This window comes from Anas platyrhynchos, chromosome 4 (genome assembly GCF_047663525.1).
Source record: "Anas platyrhynchos isolate ZD024472 breed Pekin duck chromosome 4, IASCAAS_PekinDuck_T2T, whole genome shotgun sequence".
Lineage (NCBI taxonomy): Eukaryota > Metazoa > Chordata > Aves > Anseriformes > Anatidae > Anas > Anas platyrhynchos.
Window position 1 is genome coordinate 4,093,505 of NC_092590.1, and position 27,308 is coordinate 4,120,812.

The 27,308-nt window shown below is 40.9% G+C and overlaps 1 protein-coding gene across 6 annotated transcripts; it reads right to left on the reverse strand.

Moving 5' to 3' along the window:
• Positions 1-6,515: 6,515 nt before the first annotated feature.
• Positions 6,516-26,280, reverse strand: LOC101798609 (glycerol-3-phosphate acyltransferase 3). 6 transcript variants are annotated; one of them, XM_021269858.4, is made up of 13 exons: positions 26,015-26,270; positions 25,842-25,896; positions 18,614-18,686; positions 16,785-17,055; positions 16,165-16,239; positions 15,395-15,484; positions 14,385-14,478; positions 13,983-14,098; positions 10,914-10,969; positions 10,504-10,589; positions 9,910-10,038; positions 8,681-8,760; positions 6,531-8,221 (listed from the first exon to the last, which is right to left on the reverse strand). In XM_021269858.4, exons 1-13 carry the CDS (start codon positions 26,041-26,043, stop codon positions 8,107-8,109), a joined length of 1,269 nt encoding a protein of 422 aa, XP_021125533.1. In that variant the 5' UTR covers positions 26,044-26,270; the 3' UTR covers positions 6,531-8,106. The 6 variants fall into 6 exon arrangements, with proteins under 6 accessions (XP_071892914.1, XP_071892916.1, XP_071892915.1 ...); XM_072036813.1 differs by having other exon boundaries at positions 6,516-8,221; positions 16,809-17,055; positions 25,842-26,280; XM_072036815.1 differs by lacking the exon at positions 18,614-18,686 and having other exon boundaries at positions 6,517-8,221; positions 26,015-26,268.
• Positions 26,281-27,308: the final 1,028 nt, after the last annotated feature.

A 27,308-nucleotide genomic window follows, 5' to 3' on the forward strand; every position in this document is an offset into this window, starting at 1 on the left:
CAACTGGACTTGACTCCATTCACCACAACTCTTTGGGCCCGGCTATCCAGCCAGTTTCTAACCCAACGAAGCGTGCGCCAGTCTAAGCCATGAGCAGCCAGTTTCTTGAGGAGAATGCTGTGGGAGACGGTGTCAAAAGCCTTGCTGAAGTCAAGGTAGACCACATCCACAGCCTTTCCCTCATCCACCCAGTGCGTCACTTTGTCATAGAAGGAGATCAGGTTCGTCAAGCAGGACCTGCCTTCCATAAACCCATGCTGACTGGGCCTGATCGCCTGCTGGCCCTGCAAGTGCTGCGTGATGACTCTCAAGAGGATCTGCTCCATGAGCTTCCCTGGCACTGAGGTCAAACTGACTGGCCTGTAGTTTCCCGGGTCTGCCCTCTGGCCCTTCTTGTAGATGGGCGTCACATTTGCTAGCCACCAGTCAACTGGGACCTCCCCCGATAGCCAGGACTGCTGATAAATGATGGATAGGGGCTTGGCCAGCTCCTCTGCCAGTTCTCTCAGTACCCTTGGGTGGATCGCATCCGGCCCCATTGAGTTGTGCACATCAAAGTGCCATAGCAGGTCGCCAACCATTTCCTCATGGATAGTGAAGGCCACGTTCTGCTCCCCACCCCCTTCCACCAGCTCAGGGTACTGGGTATCCAGAGAACAACCGGTATTGCCGCTAAAGACTGAGGCGAAGAAGGCATTAAGCACCTCCGCCTTTTCCTCATCTCTTGTAACTAAGTTTCCCCCCGCATCCAGTAAAGGATGGAGATTCTCCCTAGTCCTCCTTTTTGTGTTGATGTATTTATAAAAACATTTTTTGTTATCTTTAACGGCAGTAGCCAGATTGAGCTCCAGATGAGCTTTGGCCTTTCTAATTTTGTCCCTGCACAGCCTCGCTACATCCTTATAGTCCTCCCTAGTGGCCTGCCCACTTTTCCAAAGATTATAAACCCTCTTTTTTCTCCTAAGCTCAAGCCACAATCCTCTGTTCAGCCAGGCTGGTCTTCTTCCCCGCCAGCTCGTCTTTGGGCACGTGGGGAAGACCATTCTTGTGCCATTAAGATTTCCCTTTTGAAGATGCATATATATGCATATCTTTATATATGATATACATGTATATAAGGTATATATATATGCATATCTTTATAATCAATCACAGGTGCATTCCATGAAATAAGATGAACAGAAGAATGACAAATGGAGTGGTTATATAAGTACAACAGTTTTATTGGCTGTGTCTATATACCTCTATCTCTTGTAAAGTTATACATCATATGGGTAAAGGGGGCTGCCTCTAGCGATATATGATCTGCTTTTCAACCTGATATGCAAATATGCAGTATTTTCTCCAATATTATTGTATTTAATATGCACTGCTATGGTTAACATTTCCCCACACACATCTTCCTTTCAGTCAAATACAAACAGCAAGGGATATCAGCTGATGTCAATCATGCACAATTGCACCCAAATCATGACTACTGATTAGTAAAGCAATTATCATATTAAAAGAGTTCAGCGGGGCTCAACATACTGTAAAATTAGAAATCGGTCAATACCACTGCCATTATATAGAATAGTATTGATTGGATATACTAAATGCTAGCCTTGATAACAATTGATCAGAATGAACTCTGCTGACAAAGAAGTCTGGTACACTAATTGAGGAGCCATCGTTAATTAGAATAATAAATCAAGAAGGAGAAGGAGGAGGGGAGAGGAGAATGGCTACAAAGCCTTTGTATCTGTACAGCAACAACAAAAATAGGAGAGCCAAGGAGGCCTCTGTCTTTGTACAAGCTCCACTAAATCCTAATCCTGCATTTCCAAAACCAGATGAAACATTGAAACCCTCACAGATTATCTCCATAATTTGTTTCAAAACTGGGAATTATGTTTGAAAGCAGGTGAACAAACAGGATTTTCCCTGCAGGATAAACATTGCCAAAAGCAAATCATCCACAGAAACTAGAAAACCCAGATGTTCTGCCTGTGATCAATCTGTGACCAGTCAAGTAGACTGGTCTACTTGAAATCAAGACTCTTAACTGTGCACATATGCAGGATATATTCTCTAGACACCCTGAAGCTAGAAACAAACACCTCCTGTAAAGGTGCACAGGCTGCTCCCCAGGTTTTCATTCAGGGTAGGCCCCTTCAAGGGGAAGAGAGATAAAACACTGCAGAGCCAAATCTGGAGTGATCCGATGACTGCTTTCACTGCTGCTCAAGGAAATCATACTGGCAGGAACAAGTTCAGAACATCGTGCTTACACTGCCTTTGCCAACTTCCTAGGCTTGCAGCACTCAATTTCCAAGTACATATCAAAGCACAGGGGTTAGGCCCACACCTGATTTTGAAGCATCTCAAGGACAGAAGTATTTCTGGGTTTGGTTTGTCACAGAAAAGAGATGGCCTGGAGAAACCCCATGCAACACTGGCAAACTTAACTTGGAACAAGTATAATCTGCTTTTGTACTATAGTGCAACTGATGGTCAAAGGTCTGGTGTTTGGGGCATGAAAGTTATTTCTATGTTTTCACTGTTACCCAGAAATGTAGGAAAATAAACAGGGTTATCCATCACATTTTAAGGCATCTCCACAGCAAACGAAACATTAAGGAAGTTATACAAGGGAGAGTTTTCTAGCGCTAAGTAGACGCCACTAGATGGCAGTCTTCGAATTACCTTTAAACGCTTTAAAGCAAGTCTTATAAAAGGCATATATACAATTACCAAAACAAATTCCTAAAATAACATCAAGTCCATCAAACAGATGCAACACAGACTGGCTCAGGTAATTAGGAGCAAGGAGGCATCTCCCCTTAACGTGGAGCATGTCAGCTTAAACCAGAGAGAAGAGTGCTGCAGATGTTCCCAAAGGTTTGCAACACAGCTGCAGAAAGACTTCTGGAGAAAATGAGACCAAGAACTCACACGGAGATACATTACAATGAAAGACTATTAGGTGTTTTAACCAACTGTGACTTAATTCTCACAGAGTCCAAGAGGTCACTAAGCTGATTAGACAACATAGGGACACGTATCTGTAACATTACAATTGTTACAATTAATTTATGATACTAAATCTGAGCTGTACTCCTAGTAAACAACAGGTACTCAGACATCCCTTAAAAGTTACTGAAAAAATACGTATATATAAATTATAAATGTCTCCTAATTATAAAATTATACTGCAAAACTGTTGATCTATTTTGATATTTGATTCACATAAATTCTTGGAAGCCCAGGAAATTTAGAGAAGCTGCCTAAAACACCAGCTCAGAGAAGTTAAGGCAGTGGCAGTCAATTGGATGTTACACTGCATTCACACTGGAAAGTTTCAGGTTACTTTTACCCTTTTAGAAGAGCGGCACAATAGACTTTAAATGTGATAAATGGTCATGTCCAACTAACCTCATCTTAGTCCAGAAGTGAAAACCCAGAAATATGCACCAGATGCTCAAGCTGTTTCAGTCTCCACATTTCATATAACAGGAGGAAAACATTAATCATTTTTACAAGTTCTACTTCCCACCAAGGAAGACTTAGGCAATAGTAATGCAAACATCCTAAAAACTCTTTCACTTCACAAGCTTTGGTGTCAAAAGCTTGCCTAGGGAAGGAAAGACAATAAAGACCTCATAACCCTTTCTGGGGTTCTGTGAGTGGCCCTTATTTATTCAGAACCACAAGACTAAATGCTAGCTGCTCTTGGCTTTCTGGCTGCTCTTGGCTTGGACTGGCGCACGCTTTATTGGGTTAGAAACTGGCTGGATAGCCGGGCCCAAAGAGTCGTGGTGAATGGAGTCAAGTCCAGTTGGAGGCCAATCACTAGTGGCGTTCCCCAGGGCTCGGTGCTGGGGCCGGTCCTCTTTAATATCTTCATCAATGATCTGGACGAGGGCATTGAGTGCACCCTCAGTAAGTTTGCAGATGACACCAAGTTAGGTGCGTGTGTCAATCTGCTCGAGGGTAGGAAGACTCTGCAGGAGGATCTGGATAGGCTGCACCGATGGGCTGAGGCCAACTGCATGAAGTTCAACAAGGCCAAGTGCTGGGTCCTGCACCTGGGATGCAATAACCCCAAGCAGAGCTACAGGCTGGGAGATGAGTGGTTGGAAAGCTGCCAGGCAGAGAAGGACCTGGGGGTGATGGTTGATAGTCGGCTGAATATGAGCCTGCAGTGTGCTCAGGTGGCCAAGAAGGCCAACAGCATCCTGGCTTATATCAGAACCAGTGTGACCAGCAGGACTAGGGAGGTGATCGTCCCCCTGTACTCGGCTCTGGTGAGGCCGCACCTCGAGTACTGTGTTCAGTTTTGGGCCCCTCGCTACAAGAAGGACATCGAGGTGCTTGAGCGGGTCCAGAGAAGGGCGACGAAGCTGGTGAGGGGCCTGAAGAACAAGTCCTACGTGGAGCGGCTGAGGGAGCTGGGCTTGTTCAGCCTGGAGAAAAGGAGGCTCAGGGGCAACCTTATTGCTCTCTACAGATACCTTAAAGGAGGCTGTAGCGAGGTGGGGGTTGGCCTGTTCTCCCACGTGCCTGGTGACAGGACGAGGGGGAATGGGCTTAAGTTGCACCAGGGGAGTTTTAGGTTAGATGTTAGGAAGAACTTCTTTACTGAAAGGGTTGTTAGGCACTGGAACAGGCTGCCCAGGGAGGTGGTGGAGTCACCATCCCTGGAAGTCTTTAAAAGAGGTTTAGATGTAGAGCTTAAGGATATGGTTTAGTGGGGACTGTTAGTGTTAGGTCAGAGGTTGGACTCGATGATCTTGAGGTCTCTTCCAACCTAGAAATTCTGTGAAATAGAGGGGAGGCAGCTCCAGCCTTCCACCCAGGGTAGAAGCAGGACAGCCCCAATGCGGTTTAAGGCTGCAGACCTCTCCAGGACCCACTTTTGTTCTCTAAGACTCTGCATTCCACCATAAGTTGATTTTCAACACAGTCCACTATCTTAGGCATTTCAGAAGTATGGGATGAACACACCTAGTACCATATTGATGTGTTTCAGTTTCATTAATATGATAAATTTGTGCCACAGCAACAGTTGGCATCACTTATTTAACTCAAACATAGATACTGATTAGCAGCACCAATTTTTAAAACAAAGCTATGTTTTACAATGCAAGACTTGCCCACGCTGACTAACTGTATCAGACAGACATCAGATTTTATTTGAAAAGAGGCCACCCAATGTAAAGTTGTTTGGTTAAGGAGGTGAAGGGCAAATACATTAAATTCTGTGTGTGATTCCGTGTGAAATTCTACTGCTGCTATTTTGTTCTTCTGAGGAAGACAGCTGTAGACTTCTCCAAGGTGATGATACATCTTGTCTAAGTATCTTTTTTTTTTTTTTTTCCTAACTTGTACAAGATAACTTACAATGACATTTTTTGAATGCCTGATCCACTGAAAAAAATTCTCTCTTCCATCTAGACCTATCATTTGGCACAGTTAACCACAAGGCCCTGCTCTATCTGCTTGTGCATAAATATGGAATAAACAAGGACCTCAAACAATTTCAAGCCTGGTTCCTGGGAGACTGGCAGATGAAAAGGAAGTAACACAAACGTGAGTTCTTTCAGTGAAAGGTCAGCATTTCTTAGGGAATAAACTGCAGTTCACCAACTTCCCACTCACAAATTATCATGAGAACATGATCTTTTACTGCTAGCTTGTCCTCCTGCTGGAGAAGGAGAACATACTTATCCTTGGTCATTGGGAAAACGACCAGCTCCTCCACAATGTCAGCACTCTGAGGGCAGTATACAACCTCAGCTAAAAGCATTTGCCAAAGGCCACTGCTGATAAATACAAGTGAAATACAGATCATGCACAGAGTATCAAGAGGAAAGAAAGGGGTAGATAAAGGGTAGGTTAAAAAAAACACCACTGAAAGACCAAACATTTCTGCAAAGCAGGGTGAGACAAAGCAATCTCTATTTGAAATCAGGCTGGTATTTTTACCAGCAGGTAAACAAGCACATTTCATTGACAAGTCATTGGGTTCATCATTTGCTTGAAATGTCACCTTTCTGTATAAAAGTACCTACTTGTCACAGTTCTTAGCTTCTTTTGTCAAGACAGCCAAAAGATGGCAGAGAAAACAGACATACACCCCAACTGAGCCCACTCCTCCCACAGCGGAACAAGAGACACATAGTACTTGCAGGTTCAGAAGTCTAAGACAAGTAATAATGATAACAAGGATCACACATCCAAAAACTCTTCTCTTGGTAAACTGGGGAAGCATTGCAGGACAGGAAGAGAGACATGTCATCAGCTCCTAACATCTTGCAAAGCCAAGCCCAACTGAGAAATTCCTTTTCCAGCAGTTCTTCCTGGTTTCCCCATCTGTCCCCAGTTTTCATCTGTAGTCTTTCATCTTCCATCACTGAGCAGGATGAAGGAACATGGTAGTGTGGAAAGGATGCTCCCAACACTTGTCTTAAACCCTTACATACAACTTGTATCTCCGTTAGGCACCATTCATATAGAAGTATTTCCAGCTGTAATCTCTGACACACTGAAGAAGTAGTTACATGGATAGTTCATTACAGCATTTAGGAGTTTTATGCCAGGAAACTAAGATAAAAAGCTTAATGGATAATGGAAGCACAGCTTCCTACAGACAGGAAGGAGCAGACCTCTTTCCTGGTAGGAAAGCCTGACACAATTTTCTTCTGCAGACATTCTGCTAGCACTCTTCCTACCTGGTTGGCTAATACCTTTTTAAACAGGCTGTTTCTCCTGCTGTTTATACACAATATTGAAGCTGGAACCAACTGACCCATAGAGAGTATTCATGTACTTAGAGAAACTAAAGCCTGGGATGATACGTCAGACCAGGCCACATAAGAGCAGAAGTTCTCTTCTACTTCCTGTATCATGCAGCCATAGGAGAGTTACCACCTCCTTCAGCAGTCCTCAAACATACATATTAGTTTTTAACACCTAAGCCCTAAGCTCTCCATGGCTGGGCAGTACTAAATATGTGTATTTGTGATCCTCTGTCTCTGCTGAGACCTCACTCAATGGGCTGCTGTAATGTAAACCTTATTTACTATCCTTACTGGCTCGTGTCTTAAAGCAGCTTCAGCAAAGTAACACCTATTTGTGTGTGCTTTCTAAGTGACATTCAGATCACAGGAATATATACATCTCTGATTCTTAAAGTATACTAAGTGTTTATTTCTGGATGGTAGGCTTGTGACAGCAACCAGCAGCCTTCACATCAAGTGGTAACACAAGCCAGTGGCTGTCCAGCAATAATTACAACAGAGCATAACAGAAGCCATGACATGGGTTTTCTTTAATTTGCACAATGCATGCAAACGGACACAAAAAGGGATATAGCAAAGTCACTAAATATATATTTAAAATTATGATATATTTTCCTAGGTCATTCTCTTTGACTTTCACTAATTTATCCCTTTGTCACACAACCAGGCATCTGGGACATGTTGCTAATTGCTGCTGTTCTGCTGCTGATCAGTGGGACCCTGGAAATCTTCCTGCCTGGCAATGCCTTGTCTTGGGACATCGAGAGTAAGGTCAGCAACTGCCTCTTTCCCTCAGACATCCAACTCTTCACCTCCAACTTGCAATTCTCAAAATGTTTTCTTGAATTTCTCTGTGCCTCCTCATATAAAAGGTGTATCTCTACAGCAACATAGTGCCTGCAGCTCACAGGAAAACAGTTAAAACAGCTCACCCATACAGTCTGGGAAGACAGATATGTTTTATTAAAAGTTAAGAAATTAACAGGTAAGTCTTCAGGGTAACTCAAAGATTTCTTAAAATGGCATTTTAATTAACCTAAGTAATTTTATTACCAATTCTTCTCACTCATCATTGCACAGAATTTCTCAAGTATGTCATAAATGTTCCTATTTTTAAATTGACGGCTTTGTTTAAAAAAAAAAAAAATACTCTCTCTTCATGGCTTCCCTGCTGCATTATATGCAAAATAATTTATAGGGACAGCAGGAAAGGATGTGGGTTTTAATATTAAAAAAAAAAAAAAAAAAAAAAAAAAAGCCAATTTTCTGTGTAGTTAAGTCTTGTCAAAAAAAAAAAAAAAAAAAGAGATAAAATAAATACCATTTAATAAACATTTCCATTTCCCACAGATCCATTTTCTGTTACTATCTGGCAATATTTTTTCTGTTGCTCTTCCTTGAAAGACTCTTTGACCTTTTTTCTTTTCAGTCCTCCATCCCTGAAAGATACAGATAAGAAATTGTCCTGAGTTCACTTCAGAGGCAGAAAAATGTTATGATATTTATATGACATAGTCACAGCAACTTTTACTCTAAATGCTGGCTTTTGCAATGCAACACAAATGATCAGTACTGCCAAAATCTATCACGTAATACAACAACAGCCTTCCTTTAATCCAGGGTATAACGGGCAAAATATTTATTTTCACCAAATTATGCCTGCTGGCTGGATCCACCTGTCAGCTCTGTTTCTCTTTCTATACTAAATCCACTTATTCTAGTAGAGCTGTTAGCAGAATAAGGTACTATTATCTTAGTCTGAGTCAGTAAGGGGAATGGACTACAGTCAAAGAAAAAAAAAAAAAAGGAAGAAATTTTAAAAGGTTTAAGTTTTAGATTAAAAAACATCTAGATATGTTTTTAACTCCACTTCAAAGGTGTTCAAAGTTTCCTCATACCAAGGAAGTATAGACATTCCTCCTCGAGCAGCAATGACAGCCTTGACTCTGTTGGCGAAGTGAATGGCATCTTCTTCTTCCTAAAAAAGACATCAATGATTTGCTGTGCAACTTTCTCACTTAAGTAGGCACCTTTTGTCAGAGAGCTGACACTTTTGTTTATGCCACAAGACAAACAGGTGCTGCAGTAATATTCCAGCTGATCCTGAGGAATGCCACCTGGCAAGTCGGTACACTGAGTCTGTCATGCTCAGTGCCAAGAAGAACCAAGTGTGAGGCTCTGTGGTTTCCGTGGCAATCCAAAGTAACACACAGAGCGAGGTCACAGGTCTGGCCAGAGCAGGGGATGTATCTGCACCCAGGACCACAACATCGGTCTAAACCCAAGAAGCTGCTAACACATTGACAAAATCACCTCAGAGGAGACGGGGTGCCTTCAATAGAGCTGGGGCCGGGTGCATTCAGTGCCAGTGTATTATCATGTTTTTGCAAGGGTCTGTTTGCCTGAACTGCAGAGGACTCTGAAGATGCATTACAGCAGCCTCCCTGCCAGGATGAAGGCAGGGCAAGGGGTGGGGTAGGCAGTAGCAGAATGCACACTGCTGCAGCAAAGGTTTTAGCCGTCAGCTTCAGGTTGGTGCCCAGAGCTGATATACCCCTGTTATATGGCTTGCTCTGCTGTTTCAGGTGTCCCACAGGATCTCATTATGAAAAAACAAAAAACAAACAAAAAAAAAAAAAACAGGGAACAGAAATGACTGTAAAGAAGAAGCAAGCTAGTGAGAGAGTGCAAATCCTTCTTTTAAAGTTTTGCAAGCTTTGTAGTGTTAGCTGCACAAAGATAAGCTTTTTTTTTGCAGCCATCAGGTATGAACGATGACTGTAATTCAGTTGTCCAGCTACAAGAACTCTGAGATATCTATTGCACAGATAAATTACTATGCTCTAGGAAGCTTACAGCCTTCACAGATATAAGCTTAATTTACTCCAAAAGCACACCATGAATCCTAGAGAAGGAAATGCAGATCTGTATTAGGATGGCTTTCATTGTGCTAATAGGCGCTCTGATTCCCAACCTTGGTTTAATTTTAGGACTACAGTGTCACTGCCTGGCCTTTTTCCATTAGATTGTCAATAATGATTTGCTAACATAATGTGAAAAACAATGCGGGTTTCCTCTCAGAAACCTATGATGAGCATTTCCAACACACACACAAAAGCTTAAGTACCTCTTTGACCATTGGTGGCAGGTACCACACATTACAGACAATAGCCCAGCTGGTCATCACATTAAAAGTATAGGTCATCATGGAATACTTTGTGCTATTCCAGAATGCGTCTCCAAAGCGGGGGTCATACTGGAAGACAAGAAGAACAAGCATGTTCTGCCTTCTAACTGGTATGAAGAGATTTAAGGCGTATACGCAGAAAGAATGTTAGGGGAAGAGGTAGAGTGACTGGGCTAAAGCTATTCTGAAAGCCTTGCAAGCATCAAGAGAATAGTGCAATTACTAGTATCGTGCCTTTATCCCTCAAAAGCCAGTAGGCCTAGGACAAAAGGCCAGACAGAACTGCACAAGCAGCACAGCATTTCCAAATGTACTTTTCAGGTTGCTAAAGATGTTCAGCAAGCTGTTTTCCATACTGCACTGGGCTGCAAGACATTTTGCATCATGAAAAGATTCAGTTGTCTCAGGACTTGCTTAAGTGCCTTACTTCCACAAAACAAAACCCCTTTTAAGGTTTGCACACAAACAGTCTCTCTGACTTGAGAGCCATCTGCAAAAAGTCCTTCCATGTTTGTGCAATTGCAAATACGTTACCTTGATTGCTACTGGATGGATGGTCCCTCCCACCTCAAAACTTCCCTTCTTAAACATCATAACTGATGTGTTGTTTACGCAGGTGCCTAGCCAGAATGGAAACATAGAGAAGATATCAGCAAATGAATCCTACACTGCCTAAAGGAGACCTAAGTTGATAGAAAGAAAGCACGCTTTTGTTCAGTACCATAATCCCAGAGCCCATTCTCTCTTTCATTATGCTACACATAATGACAAATAGACTGCCATAGAACTATTGTAAAATATTTGAATCTGACTTCTCATATCTCATAAGAGCTAATTAATTCTACACACTAAAAATAGACATCTCAGTTATAAAGACTGGATATGACAAACTGCATTCAGTGTAAAGTGAGGAGGGCAAAAAAATCTATGCAGTTGTTTCCTACCTTCTGGAAAAATTAAAATGGGTAATTTGGCCTTATCTTCAATGTGTTCTCTAATTCTGTGAAGACAAAATAAAATTTTAGTGTATACTTCGTTTTCATAGAAGACTTGCATTTGAATTTTGTTAAGAATCTAAACATTTGCCATCTTTCTATCATTTATCTGCAGTCCTGGCTCTCAGGGGAGGTCCCAGTCGACCGGTGGCTAGCAAATGTGACACCCATCTACAAGAAGGGCCAGAGGGTGGACCCAGGAAACTATAGGCCTGTCAGTTTGACTTCAGTACCCAGGAAGCTCATGGAGCAGATTATCTTGAGTGTTATCATGTGGCACTTGCATGGCAACCAGGCGATCAGAGCCAGTCAGCATGGGTTTATGAAAGGCAGGTCCTGCTTGATGAACCTGATCTCCTTCTATCACAGTGGATGAAGGAAAGGCTGTGAATGTGGTCTACCTTGACTTCAGTAAGGCTTTTGACACCGTTTCCCACAGAATTCTTCTAAAGAAACTGGCTGCTCATGGCTTGGACTGATGTACGCTTCATTGGGTTATGAACTGGCTGGGTAGCCAGGCCCAAAGAGTCGTGGTGAATGGAGTCAAATCCAGTCAGAGGCCGGTCACTAGCGGCGTCCCCCAGGGCTCAGTACTGGGGCCAGTCCTCTTTAATATCTTTATCGATGATCTGGGTGAGGGCATTGAGTGCACCCTCAGTAAGTTTGCAGATGACACCAAGCTAGGTGCGTGTGTCGATCTGCTCGAGGGTTGGAAGGCTCTGCAGGAGGATCTGGATAGGCTGCACCGATGGGCTGAGGTCAACTGCATGAAGTTCAACAAGGCCAAGTGCCGGGTCCTGCACCTGGGGCGCAATAACCCCAAGCAGAGCTACAGGCTGGGAGATGAGTGGTTGGAGAGCTGCCTGGCAGAGGAGGACCTGGGAGTGATGGTTGATAGTCGGCTGAATATGAGCCAGCAGTGTGCTCAGGTGGCCAAGAAGGCCAGCAGCATCCTGGCTTGCATAAGAAACAGTGTGGCCAGCAGGGCTAGGGAAGTGATCGTCCCCCTGTACTCAGCTCTGGTGAGGCTGCACCTCGAGTACTGTGTTCAGTTTTGGGCCCCTCATTACAGGAAGGACATGGAGGTGATGGAGTATGTCCAGAGAAGGGCAACGAAGCTGGTGAGGGGTCTGGAGAACATGTCTTATGAGGAGCAGCTGAGGGAGCTGGGGTTGTTCAGCCTGGAGGAGTCTCGGGGCAACCTTATCGCTCTCTACAGGTACCTCAAAAGAGGCTGTAGTGAGGTGTGGATTGGTCTATTCTCCCACATACCCAGCGATAGGATGAGGGGTAATGGGTGAAAGTTGTGCCAGAGGAGGCTTAGGTTGGATGTTAGGAAAAACTTCTTTACCGAAAGGGTTGTTAGGCATTGGAATGGGCTATCCAGGGAAGTGGTGGAGTCACCATCCCTGGAGGTCTTTAAAAGAAAGGTCCTTTAGATATGTGATATGGTTTAGTGGAGGACTTGTTAGTGTTAGGTGAAAGGTTGGGCTAGGTAATCTTGGAGGTCTCTTCCAACCTAGATGATTCTGTGATCTCTTATAGGTGAAGCTCTTGTCCAATAACTCTTTGCCAGTCAATGGTCTCAGCAAGGATTTATACTAGTTTCAGGCCTTGATCTTAGTGTTTTTCTCTTGCTAAATACATATATAGGTTTTTTATAAAACTGTACCCTCTACTTATGTATCATCATATTGACCCAATTAAAAGGAAGCCCAAGAATGGCTTCTTATGGCTTCTTATGGCATGTTAAAATCTTAGTTCTAGCAATGAGCACAATCAAACCTTTTTATTCCCCTCCCCCCCCTTTTTTTTTTTTTTGACTAAAACACATGGAATATATTAATGTTTAATTCTTTCCAGGTTCCTAGCATCAGATTTACATATATATAATGTTTCTCCACATCTAGAAAAGAGAAAGGCCACTGTTTTACTGCATTTTCTGCATCACTTAAGAACCACTTTTGTTAAAAAAAAATAATTCACTAAGCAGATTAATGATGCAGATTAATCTGCTGGTTTTCAAGATATCTATGTGCATTTCCTATGAATCAAGAGCATACATTTCCTGTCCACTCTATGTTAAAACGCATAAACAAAACATCAGCTTCCAAAAAAAATAATCAGACATCAATCCAGTATAGGGGGACCAACTCCCTTTTAAGGACTAGCTGCCATAGATACTTGCTTCATGTTAGCTGCATTGCACCGTATGTCATGATAATTTTGTGTGACTATGAAGATTCTCTGTGAACACCTAAAAGGCTAACAACTGCTATACTGAGTCTTATCCTTCTCATGGCCTTCAAGTCCAATACGCTGTCTCTGCCAGAAATCAGCACTGCAGGCCTTTAGAGCAGTACAGGCAACAAACACACATGAACACTTCTCCAGGATGCTCTTCCAGCTTCTACGAGCTAGGTGGTACCTGGATCTTTTTTTCTTTGCTTAATTCCTTCTTCAAATTTCCATATGTAAGACTGAAGAGGACAGAGGAAGTTGCTAATGGGCTGTTGCTGGCTCCCTCAAATAGCCTGTTGATCTCCACAAGCAAACAGGTAAGCCTAAGGTTAAAGTTTCATATTGTTGGCAACTATCCCTTTATCCCATACTCATACCAGACAAAACCAGCTTTCTGATGCTCAGAGCTGATGAAAAAATATATCAGGGCAAGGCATGTTCTGGAAAGATGTTCTGTCAGAACTGCAATTTTGGTCCTGACATCCAGAATCATCACCCTTGAAACTGAATGAGCAGGGTCCTGCCTGGGGCAGGAAGACAGATTGTTCCAACATGAAAATTCCCAGAGGTTACAGGGCAAACGATTGGAAATTCAGAAGAGGAACGCTACACACTGTACTTTCGTTGATGGAGTAGTTTAAAACCTTACACAGGCAACAATCTACAGCTGCCTGCCACAAAGAGATGCAAGGTCAGAACACTCTCAGCTCATGATGGGGCCTCAAAATTAATTACTAGACCTGACAGGACAGTTAAGCAAACATCTCACTACCTTACTTTTTTCTCACCAGATGACGATCTTTCATTTCTGAACGTTCAAACAAAACATGCTGAGTGGTTTGCATGCAAGATTTCTGAATAAGTCCCAGAAGCCCTCCATGTACCTGGCCAACCTGCAAGCCAAAAAATAAAAGTCACTAGCAAAAACACACAGATATTTTGTTGAAAAAAATCTAACTAAAGATGAACCAATTTCTGAGCTTGCACACAAATGATACCAATTCTCTTGGTCAGAAGTGTGCACACACCTACCTGTGTCTATTACATCACAGTCCTAAATGGGAGATTTCGAATGCTATAAAATCCCACTCTCTCTGCCAGTAAGCTCATCCTCTTGTCCAACACTGCATCTACGAGCATCTCAACATTACCGGTATTTACAAGCTCTCTTGTTCATACCAACGAATAGCATCCATCACTAGCCAGGATTAGAACATCTACTGGAGATGTGTGGTTAGCTACACAGATGCCTCCTTTCCGTGGTCTGTTTTCCCTGCAACAACAGGGAAAGTCTTATTTCATGTTTATTCTCCAGACTGCAAGCCCCATCAGGTAATCTATCCAAGGAATGTACATCCACAAAAGAGACCCTCAGTGACAATAAAATGTCATGCACATACCCTACCTGTACATTCATAGCAAGTGGAAGAACAAGATGATTTAAAATACTAATATTACTCTGAGGTGTGTTAAAACCTCTGTCTATCATTACAACAGCTAAGTCATCTTCCCCCATACTTCTGAGAGTCCCTTCGAATTTTACTAGTTTTCATCAAAATCAGTTTCCTTATATCCAAGAATATGCAACATCACTGGAAAAGGCATTTTAAATGGATACATGAACATTCACAGAGGAACATATCGAAGACTTCTTGGACACTAAAACTTTCAAGTCAAAAAAAAAAAAAAAAAAAAAAAAAAGGATGGCTTTGGTTCCTCTCTGAAATACCAACAAAAAATATTTCAGAGGGCTCTATTGCATAAATCTCAACAACTCAGCAAGCATATTAGAAAAAAAAATATTACTAAATTACCATCCATAAGTTACTACAGATGAGTGTGAAGACTTAGTCTCCAAACAGATCAGCTAGTAGAACGACTGAACATTTTACAGTGATGTTTTTCTATGCAATTACATGTTAATAAGAAATAGAGAAAAACACCTATTTCTACAGTGAAGAATAGAGTACTAGTCCACCTTTGTGTACCCTGCCAATACACAACAGAAAGCACGGCAGAGCACACAGACTTCTTCACTGAAATCAAGACAGACAGAGTCTAGATGACCTATAGAAGCTCTATAATCCAAGTAGCAGTGTAATAATGGAATAAAAATCTTTCTCTGACACTGGAGACATCCAGTACTGTACAAAATGCCTAACAAGCAAGAGCAGAGTTGAACCACTCACCTGTTGTGGAACTGAACAAGACCACTCAGACATCGGATACCTAACGCAGCACACGTCATCTGAACCTGGTTGCTCAGCCAGCACTTAACCCTAGAAGAAAGGAAGCTGTACATACATTTCTAGTTCTGTGTAGTCACTCATAGAGCATTATAATGCAAACTTTCCAACTTGCTCTCAATTGCCATTATTACAAAGACCACGCTAAGAGGATTTATTGCACTAACATCACCACATAGGAGATTACTAGTTATCAGAAGAGTTGTCAGTCCATTCTTCTACTCAGATCTGTTCTAAAAGGACCAGATTCAGAGGAGAAGACGTTATGAGATTATAGATGGGGCTTTGTTTTATAGATTTTCTCTGAAAGCTACTTCTATTGATTCATGTATTAACATTAATTAAATATAAAAACCTTTAGCTATTGAATCCCATTTAAGTTGCTTGCACTGACAGGACATAACTTTATCAGAGTCTCTATGCAGAATTGCTCATGGTAGATAATTAACTCGCCCTGTTCTGACTCAAGTAAAACATCCCTTTATTCACTGTTCTAAATGGACTCTCAGCAGTACCTTCCTGGGTTACATTACATGTCTGCTTTCAGATGCCATTGCTGTACTTCTCGCACAGAATGCTCCATGGCTTAGCAGTAGACTAAAATCACCCCACAACTGTACATATTAATCTTCCAAATTCAAGTTCACTTATGTTCTAATGCCCTAAAATTCAGCTCCTTGGAGAAATGGAAAGAGCCCTCAGCAAACACCTACCTGCCATTTGGAAACTGTCCTACTACTGTGTTTGCAGAGATCAGCAAGAGGATGCTGAGGAAAGCCAAGCAGATGCTACAAAACAAAATAATCATTGATAAGAAGCAAAATGGTAAATGTAATCTTAACCAGAAAACCTTTTAACTCTGTGATTCCTTTATAGGATGTTTCTCTCCACCATACATAGCAATAAATTAGCAATAGAAAGCAGTTAAGGCCAATGGGATATGAGCACAGCTTTTCATTCAGTTACTCCTCCACTGAGTACAAGATCTTGTACTACCCAGTGCCAACCTTCCAAAAAGAACTAAGCCTTGATCTCAAGCCATCTGGTGGTAAAGAACCCATCACAGGAGTTCAGCGTACAATCTTCCTCTCTTATTCAGACAGGTAAAGTCAATGAATATAGACATTTGCATGCTAATAAAAAATACAGAACATAAGAAACATACATCTTCAGCACTTTTTTTTTGTTTTTCTCTGGGAGGTTTTGATGGCATCCTGGAAAAAAAAGTCTTGCTACATTCTCATTTCTGCACTAGTCAATAGTACATAATGTTACAACATCCATAAAAAGTGGCATTTAAAAAAAAAATCCCAGGAAATTACATCTGGCTCACCGAAAAGGCATCAGGAGACAGTACCGAATCAGGATCCCAATGATCCACACAACAGTCAGTTGCCAGCTGACACAGTGAAAGTTGGCATTGGTTCTGCTGAGGAGATTCCAGGACAGCAGCTCCTCTGAGGAGAAGCGCCGTGTGACTTCATCTTCTGCCACTGCCTCACATGCCTTCTTGGCAAAGTACATAACGTCCCCAAGGTGGAAGTATTCCCTGTGGTGGCCAGCCATCTCCTTTTCCATGGATGTTTCCTCTCTCTGGATGATCCCTTTGTAGCAAGAAACAAAGAAAGAAAAACAACAAGGCAACTACATGAGGAAATGAGTGTTCCTTCCCCTTAGTAAAAAAACTGAAATGATCATGATTTTTAGACCTGACTCTCCTACCACTCTGAGCATCATAATTGCATTGGTAGGCTTTGCTTATGTACTGGCATTTACAAGTTAATTCTCTAATCCTATGCCATATCACAGTAAACCACTAAGATGTTGAAGAAAGGAGACAAGTGTTCAGAGTGAGCTGCAAATAAAAGCCTGAGCACAACATCTACTTCACTGTCATTTATCAAACAACTGAAGTACACACAGTTCAAAATGTCAATAGATTTGTTGAATGAATGTCAACTGTCAAGATTACAGATCCCTCCTCTTGTCTTGACCCAAAGTCAGACAGTGTTAATATTGTTATTTTTCTTGCTGATGGTGTATAGTTTCACTTTTTCCATACTAGCTTCCCAGCTGTAACAAACATCTTCCTCTGGTATTTTTTCTCAGAGACATCTCCTCCCCATCCCCTCTCCTTTAAGGGTTGCCTCACTACCAAGAAACATGAAAGCATCTAGATTTTTTACAGAGTTATACACAGAGTGACATGAAAACACTGCAGAAGAAGAAGGAAAAAATCATGTTTCATATTTGTAAAATTAACACCTCAAAGGACAGCCACACAGCAAAGCCTCAGTGATGATTGCTGAGGTCAGAGATCAGATTCCTACCTGCCTGGTTAAAATTACTAAATTGCATTGTTTCATGTCAGCTAATACTTGGTACTTTTTTTTTTCTTTGGTTGGTTTCAGCTTTTGATTTTAAAGGGGGAGCATTAAATATGCATTATTGAAAATTAATTTAAAGTGCCTTAATCAGCATGCTACTAATAGATCGGAATCTCAAAACTTCCTCTAGTTACTCTTCAGTCAAACCTTCAATGCACAGGAAATCATCAGTCCTGAAAGTCACCAGTTCAGAAACCAAATAGTCTGTGTGACTAAAGAAGAAATAAAAGGAGGGAAGAGAAAAAAAAATAAATTACTGTCTCAAATTCTATCCCTGTGCCTAAAGAAGAGTGCCATCTGTCTGTGATCCATGAGATGGTGTAGCTGCTTTACTTGAGACTTGATCTTTTGCATGCTGGGAGGTACAAGAAGCAAGAGAAAACCCATAAAGAGCAACATCACGTGCAAAAAATTCTCACTCCTGATCTTGTGCAGACTGAACTGACGGAGTCAGAAAGTATAAAATACACATGGGCCAGCTTCCCAAAAGCTTATCAGCAATACCTTTCTCTACTTACACTGGTCTCTTGAATGCCTTTTATTCAGAAGGCTCAATCATTCATAGCTATCTTGCCTATAATGTACTTAAGGTCTCTTTTGTTGGTTTACAAAATCAGCAATTACTTGCTCATTGAACTTTATCAACTTTTCTTTTTTTTTTTTTTTTTCTTAATACCAGGTGCAATTTATATACCTGCTCACTTTTTCCTGGGTAAGATATTAAAACATCTGCCCTTATACAAGATGAATAGTGCTGTGTCACCTTCATTCTTACCATTGGAGATTAAATTTTCAAGTGCCAGCGCCTTCTGCATTTTTACTCCCTTCTCAATCTGCAGGGTGGCCCACTGTTCCCAAAACAAGAAAAGTAGATGTTGATGGTTTTCATTTTGTTATTTCCAGGTAGTCTGTAATGTCCCTATGTGAATTGTCTAAGCTTCCTTTATTGAAGCTAGGTCTCATGTATTTCAAAATTCAGCCCAAAGGCTGTCTTGAACACCTCCTTTTTCATTTGTTACACTGATTACCTGTAGCCATTGTCGTGAAAGATCATTTAGTTCAAACTCATTTTCAAGAGACTGATAATTTTATTTTTTCTTCAGCCAAATTACTGAGCTATCTACGAGACTCTGTGAAGTCCACGAGTCCCAAACTCTCTCTTCCCTAGTCAGCTTCAGGCAACACAGTGATGCACAATAATATCACTGACATTAGAGACATTCTGGAATAAAAGACCTGAAAAAAGATTTTAAAGAATAAAAGACATTATCTTATCCTGAGGACATCTGTGTCATTTGTGTTAACAGAAGGCAGTAGATGGATCATTTCTTACCCACAGCACTTCTGAAGCATTAGTTCTGGTAATCAGCTTTTACCCTTCTCTCACTTTACCTTTTTGAGAAAAAACAAATTTCTCCTCCCTGTGCAGACTGGCACTAAACTCAATTAGCAAGATCAAATATACCAATATGCCTACTTCTTAAAGCTTTACATTGGCACATAATGATTTCATAATACTTATATAGACATACAAATAGTAGCTTTCATCAGTACTAGATCCTCCTCTATTTAACTCAATATATTTGACCAAACAAAGAACTTAAGGTTCTCGTGTGTAGGCTGTGATCATCTTTAAGGCATCAGTGATCCACTCAGCACATGTCCTCACCTGGTATGAACTCTTCCATCAGCAGGAGAGTCCAGCCTTCTACTTTGCAGTAGGCTCTTGCTGAACAGTTTATTTCCCATCTTTCTGGCATGTATAACCATTTACCTCACCACACAGCTTGATCACAAAATTTTCATCACCTGGCACACTACTAACTTGCACGTGCCTTTAACTTCAACTACCTTCTTGCTACCCTCAAGTTTTGCATGGTCCCTATCAGCTCCTTCTGTAGCTATCAAAGTTAAACAAAATAATAATAATAATAATAAAGGATAGTTTATGATGGTGTAAACAAGATATTGTAGTTCCTTCAGTTGACATTTGTTACTGGCCATCTTAAAAACAAACAAACAAACCAAAAAAAAAAAAAAAAACAAAGCAAGGAAGCCAAATAGGCACAGTGGTGTGATATTTGCAACTGCATAAAATCCATCTGATATAACACTACAGAAGATAAAATAAATTAAAATAAATAAAATAAAATAATTTATTTTAATTTAAAATAAAATAAAGACATTTGGCTTATCTATACTGGAACATTTTATTAAAACACAGCATAAATTTAAAACACAGCAGCTGTTCCAGAAAGCAGAAAACCAGTTTATCCCTGGGAAAGCTGAACTGGTACATTAACTGTCTCAACCTGTCACAATGCATGGTGAGTCACTCAGGAGTGGGGACCTGGGGGGGTGTCAAAAAAGCCTGCAGCCCACACACTGAGACATGAAAGAAGATTTGAAAGAAGATAGTGCACAGCAACAAGAAAGTTGTGATAAAAGTGAAGGTAGGCATGTGGCAAACTTAAGCCATTCATTAAATTCAAACTGGTACTGTTTAATATCTTTATCAGTGACATAGACAGTGAGATCGAGTGCACCCTCAGCAAGTTTGCAGATGACACCAAGCTGAGCGGTTCAGTTTATACCCCAGAAGGAAGGGATGACATCCAAAGGGACCTGGGCAAGCAAGAAAAGTGGGCACGCATGAACCTAATGAGGTTCAACAAATCCAAGTACAAGCACTTGGGTTGGGGTAATCCCAGACGAGTACAGACTGGGAGAAGAACTCATGGAGAGCAGCCCTGCAGAGAAGGACTGGGAGATTCTGGTGGACAAAAAGCTGGACATGAGGCAGCAGTGCACACTTGCAGCCCAGAAGGCCAGCTGCATCCTGGGCTGCATCTGCCCCTCTGAGGCCTCACCTGGAGTACTGCATCCAGGTCTAGGGCCCCCAGCATAGGAAGGATGTGGGGCTGATACAGCGGGTCCAGAGGAGGGCTGCAAAGATGATTAAGGGGCTGGAGCACCTCTCCTGTGAAGAAAGGCTGAGAGAGCTGGAGGTGGTCAGCCTAAAGAAGAGAAAGCTTCGGAGAGACCTCATTGCAGCTTTTCAATACTTAAAGGGGGCTTACAAAAAAGATGAAGAACAACTTTTGTTAAGGGAGAATGGTTTTAAACTAAAAAAGGGGAGATTTAGATTAGAGGTTAGGAGGAAATTCTTCACTGTAAAGGTGTGAGACACTGGCACAGGCTTCCCAGAGAAGCTGTGGATGCTCCATCCCTGGAGGTGTTCAAGACCAGGTGGACATGGCCCTTGACAACCTACTCTAGTGCATGGCACATCCCTGCCCTCCAAAGCAAGGCTAGATCAAACTTAGATCAAAAATTCTAGATCAAACTTTGGACTGATCCAGCAGTGTAGTTCCCATATTATTTTTTGTGACACCTGTATGCTTCACTTGTTTTTGAATATGAAATAAAGCTTTTTGAATGCCCTTGTTTTGTACAGTATTGAGACAGAACTGTCTGGCTGGCCTTTGTTGCAAAACTGTAATGAAAGGCTGTTTCAAATATCTTACAAAACCATGGGTGTTGCAACTAACACAGACCTTAAGAGCTGAATGGAGCAACCTCATTCCTAAGTTTGCTGACTGAAAGACAACCCAGGAAGCAGGCTTTCTTTCCTCCCACTTCTCAGCTGATGAGGACCCAAGAAGCCCAAACATCCTTGCAGGTGATCCCAGCTGGAATTCTGAAGACTCCAACACTCCGTGGGAGGCTCTGTCATTACCTTCTGAACAAAATGGGCATGAATAATAGTACATTATGTTAATTACTCCCTTCATGGTACATAACATTGTAAGTTACACAATATGGAATGATAATTTTTAAAGTTTTCATTTCTTCTTTTTTTTTTTTTTCCCTCTCTCTTCTTTTCTTTTTAAGTACAGCTTGGTGTGTTGTTCTGTACTCACTTTTTCTGTATTGCGTAATAATTCATTTCTGCCTCTTTTTCTTTCCGTTCCCATGTTTTACTACCTCTTCTCCTGTGTCCTCTCAAAAGCTTTTTCTAATCACTCACCGCACTGGGTCTTTCAGTTCTCTTCTTAGCTGTGTTCTCATGGGTGGCAAAGGCACAGTGTTTAACTTGGGGTGATTACTCCACATTCTGATATAATTCCCAAGAGAAAGTCAGTGAGTTTCCAGTGCCAGATAAAATCACCAGCTGTGATCAAGCACTTGAGATTTTTTTCACCTAGCTTCCCAGTCTAGTCTCCTTTCACTGTACATGTGTTTGTGTTCTAGCTGAGAACAAGAACCCAGATGATCGGGTGATCTGTGCGCTACATGGCAGGGCTGATGAAGATGTGCAGACAGGGATTCTCCACGTTCAGGTGTGGAAAAGCACTCACGACTCTTCTGGCTGCCCTTCAAAAGGCCAATGAAATAGGTTGAGAAAAGGCTCAAGCAGTTGTCTGGAGTAAAAACAAAACTATCATTTCTTTGTTATGTGATGCAGTGGCTAGCCTGGGATAACCATGAATTTGAAAGCACAGAAGGGAGGTTCTTCTATTAACCTAAGGGTTGGCAATATCTGCTTGTGCTCCAGTTGGAGTTCACACTGTATTAGCATCCTCAAAGCATGGGTGAGCCCAATACTCAAGTAATACTCTGCGTAGCTGCTCAAAGAAGTATCCACCATAGGAGCCAGCTAACGCCTTTCCTACAAATGACTGCTTCTCAAAGAACTGCAATTCTCCTGTTTCATACAGAACCTCAGGTCTCAAAAACACTCCAGAAGATCCTAGGGAAATGGAGCTACTGCTGTCTAACATGCTATTGCACTCTCCACATGACTGGGATCTCAGTGTGTTTATTTCATTCTAACAAATAGATTTTTTGCAGCTGCAGCAGTAAAGAACCTGAACTACATTCTCAGCATAGCTTTGCTGCAATCATCATTACAGACAAGTAAATATGAAGTTTGGAAAAAATGTGTTATTTCACAAAGAAAAGCTTATGTGCCTATGGTAGAGAATGACCCTATTGGAAAGGATAGCACTAACCATTTCAAATCCATTTTTAATGTTTTCAGAAATATCTTAAAGACAAATGAATGGTAATAGCAGCGATTATGGGCTACCAGTTAAGCAACTGAAATATTACTGTTCTGGAGTTCTTTTTCTATTATACTATCAATATGCTTGGGAAAACAGAAAGAAAATAAAATTATGTCTTGTTTTGGAAAAAGGTTTGTTTTGTTTCAAAGAAACAAATATCTAGATTCCTTGCTGGAGAAGAAGCAAAGGGTAAAAATTCAAGTCTCTCCAGACAGAATACAGAGCAAAGATACAAAATACATAGATTCTAGCATGCTCTTCTGTTTCAGTCATTGTTTTCATTTCTAAAGCACTTCAGTGAAGTTGGAAAAGGAAAAAGAGGTACCTCATCATATGTCAACATTACTCATAGCTTACAAACAGATCTGCAAACTTGAGCTCTCAGCAAATTCACTAAGGGCTACAGATATCTTGTCTTTGAAAATGCAACTTTGGAAGAAATATTATTTGATATTCAAATCCTCGGTTTCCTTGTCTGCTCTTCTACTTTTCTCAAACTGCCAAAACCTGGAGGAAAACAAATCATGTTTTCCTTCTGTCTCCCAGCTTGTGTAGTTATTTATATCTATACGAAGCAAATACAGTGTTCTCAGATGAGAAGTTTTCCGTTCACTTCACTACACTATATAACAGACTGAATCAAATGCATGACAGTGGAGAATCCAGTCACAGTGTCCAAGTTTGGATTCCTTGGTAAACTACTAATCAGTTGTTAGGTACTCCCTAGAGCCCTGATATTCCTGGGATACAGTCATTACTGTGCCGATACATTCCTAGGTGCCTGGGCTAAGGACTTTTGGAGCAGCTATTCAGCAAGGCATCATACTTCACCACTAGGGCTAGCAACAATTCCTGAGGATAGTTTTTGTGCATCACTCTCTGAGTAAGATCTCAGGCAAGCAGGTAATGGCATGGCTAGACACAGGCTGACATTTCACAAGGCTATCAGTCAAGCTCTCTGGAAGGAGCCCCAGGACTTCCAGAAGAGGTCCAGCACCTACACGCACAGGCTTGAACCCAGCACGTCCCAGAGCAGCGTGAGCCACAGTAAGAGCAGAAGGAACCTGACCTTCCCTCTGTTCTCTCCCCTACTTCCCACCAAGATATATCTCAGCTACTCTGGTAGCATGAGAAGCTCTTTGCACAATTCCTCAGCAAAAAACAGCTAAAATGAATCAGAATATAAAAGCACAGGAAATTTCCCTTCTTTGCCTTCAGGACAGCAGGGAAACAACTTTCAAGCAAAGAACAAAACCAAAAAATGCCTACAAGGAACCAGCCTGAACCGCAGCACACTGAGTTGTACTCTGCCTGTTATCAGCTGTTGCAGAATTGGGAACTATACATAAGAGGATATATTTGACTGCAGAGTGATTAATTACTTTTTTTTTCTCTCTTTCTCTGATAAATCAATCCTCAGCATTGTTTAAGCAAGACTATCATGCTTGCAACCTGTTAGAAAAACTACGGATTATGACAAAAACATTTAATGCCCTTTCCAAAGAGAAGTGTCTTCCTACAATGAATGCCTGCCACGACGTGGCAAATTTCCTTTGTAACTGGTAAAAGCACGGGGTAGGGGAAGGAAACAAAGCAAACAAACAAAAAAAAAAAAACAGCACAAATTATTTCAGTATCTGCCAACTGCAGCAGCAGAGCTGTCCAATGAGCTCCTCAGGTTTGTGCCTGGTGAATTCAATTCTACATAAAAGTGACACAAGCCTTTTTTTCAGGGTACTAATAAGAGTTAAAATCAGCATGGCAACAGCTGATAAAAAAAAAAAAGAAGCACAATAGACTATATTACATACACCCCCTGCAGCCAGCCATTTCCCATTGATATCAACATCTGAATCAAGTATCAACATCTAAAGTTCACAATCATGACTGCTATGCTAAATTCAAACAGCTGAAGCCAGCTCCTGCCATAGAGCTCTTAATCAGTACTAAAAAAGAGACAAAGCTATTTTAATAAGACAGAAAAAAAAAAAAGGCAAGATAAGATGTATGTAATATTAATCATATCACATTGCCATGAACACATTCTGCTGCACAAATGCTCCAGCAGTCTAATAGCAATAATTTTTCTGCCATATGTAGAAGTATACTCACAAAAAACAGTTTTCTATCAGAAAAGACAAAGGTTATATATTGGAAAGCTGAAATGCTTTAGTGTTTAAAAAGATAAATTGACAGCACCTACTTCTTGGCCACTGATGGGCATAAAAAGTCAGACTTGAAAAATGACATGCAATCCTGGCTTATCAACATGCCCCAAAAGCTTTCACTGTTATCAGCAGAATGAGGATCTTAGCCATGACCTGTTCATCTCTAGAAAAATTGCACTTTCGGAAGGTGGCATGTGTTCCTCAAGTTTTTTACAGCAGAATTCGTGACTGCTCCATCACACAAATTTATAAATGGAAGAAAAACAAACACAGTCTGTATTCTTACCTAGAAGAATACTCATTCATGGTATATAACTGTAACTACCAAAACAAAACCATTAAGCTTACATCTACAATACATTTTTGTGTTACTTAAAAACTCTCATAAACTAAAGCATCATTTTATTGATACTTTACTTTCCTGAAGTATAGCATGAGGTATTCTAACGAGACTGAATTAGAAGCAGTATAACATGGAATCTCTAACATAAGAAAACCTCAAACTGATTCTAGACTATAACACAGCATTTAACTAGATATCATTAAAGACAACATTTGTGTAACTTAAGAGCAGGAAAAAAAAAAAAACAAACACACACACACACACACAAAAAAAAAAAAAAACACTTATGTAAACATCTCAAAGTAAATGGAAACCTCCTTCATGAGTTTTATGGCATCTGTATCAAATAAACAGATTTTTTTTATTATTATTAAATATGTCCTGTAGTAAAGATGTAACTTTTTAACACAATTCTCAACTTACCTCTAATGTTTTTATTAAAATTTTCACATAGATGTGAGAAATCCCCAATGACACTCTAAACATGGAAGGCAACAGAACTAACACCACAAACAAAATCAGCCAGACTAACAAAATTTTGCCCTCTGTAAGGGCCTGTCTGTTTTCTTCCATGCTTGCTCCTTCAAAATGCCAACCTGCTGGCTTTCTGAGAATATTTGTTCATCTGCAGTGGAGAATCCAGCGAGCTTCAAAAGTCAGAGGCAAATAAAAATTACACATTCTAAAAGCCAAAGCTATCCCTAGGAGAGAGCAGCTGCCCTCTAAACCTGCCACCAGAGATGCTCTCAATGATAGCATAATTTTTAGCTTTTATTCCGCCCTAACTCCACCCACTGCCATATAATTGATAAGCATTTACTCATCAGATATAATATAGGGTAGAAGAAAGATAAAACAACCAAGTAATAATATATGTCAGGTAATAAGGTGCTGCCAATATGGAAACTTGACAATGTGTCAACTAGTTTCTACAAGACGTCCTGCCAATAAATTACAGAACAATTCCAAATAGGCGTGGTTTTCAAGCCTTGTCAAATGTTCTATTCTAAAAAGTAATGTACATGGAGCATTTCCACAAATTAAGCTTGATCAAATTATTAGCTTCTTTGGGCAAACTTTCTTCTTCACAATGGAACGACTGTCTTGTTTCACTATCTCACCACAAAAACCAAACTGAAGCTTTATTGGGTTTGTCAACTACTCTTTTGTGTGTGTGTGTGTGTGTGTGTGTGTTTTTTGTAATAACTCTGAGATGTAAATGTAAATTGCAGCAGGCAGGAATCAACAATAGAAGGGAATAAAACCTGCTCCCTCTGTTGCTCTACAAGAAATTAGCCAAATTATATCCAAATTATATTACAGGGTTACAAAACGTACTGTGGTGAAGTAACAAGTCACCTATCTTTGCATCTATCCAAATGCACAATTTAAATATGCTTGATAAGCAGGTTTCTCCTTCTATCCTATGAGATGCCAATATTTAATTCAATTTAATTCAGTATTTTGAGAAAGACCCAGTTCAGCCCCTTATCCTGACCCCTCTCCTCTCCTTTCACATGCATCAGAGAAGAAACTAAAAAGTTAATAGCTGTATCCCTAGAACCTAAGGGGAGCCCATCAGCTGCTCATTTACAACCTGATCGCAGAATAAGCAAACAAAATTGTGGAATGAACACTCTGGGCATAACTTCCAAAGCAGTTATATGCTGGTCCACGCAAGACCATTCCTTTGCACGCAGTTACATTTGCATGTTTGTCTGGAGCAGGCGCTGTCTGTTCAAAATGCCTTCATCCACGGGTACCACAATCTGGTTTGTGTGGTGAAGCAGCCTCACTGCATGCAAGCAGGGTTCTTCAGGAATGAAAGCAGACCCAAAGACACACTCCAGAAAATGAGTACAATATGCTCCAGTCATTAACAGAAGCACA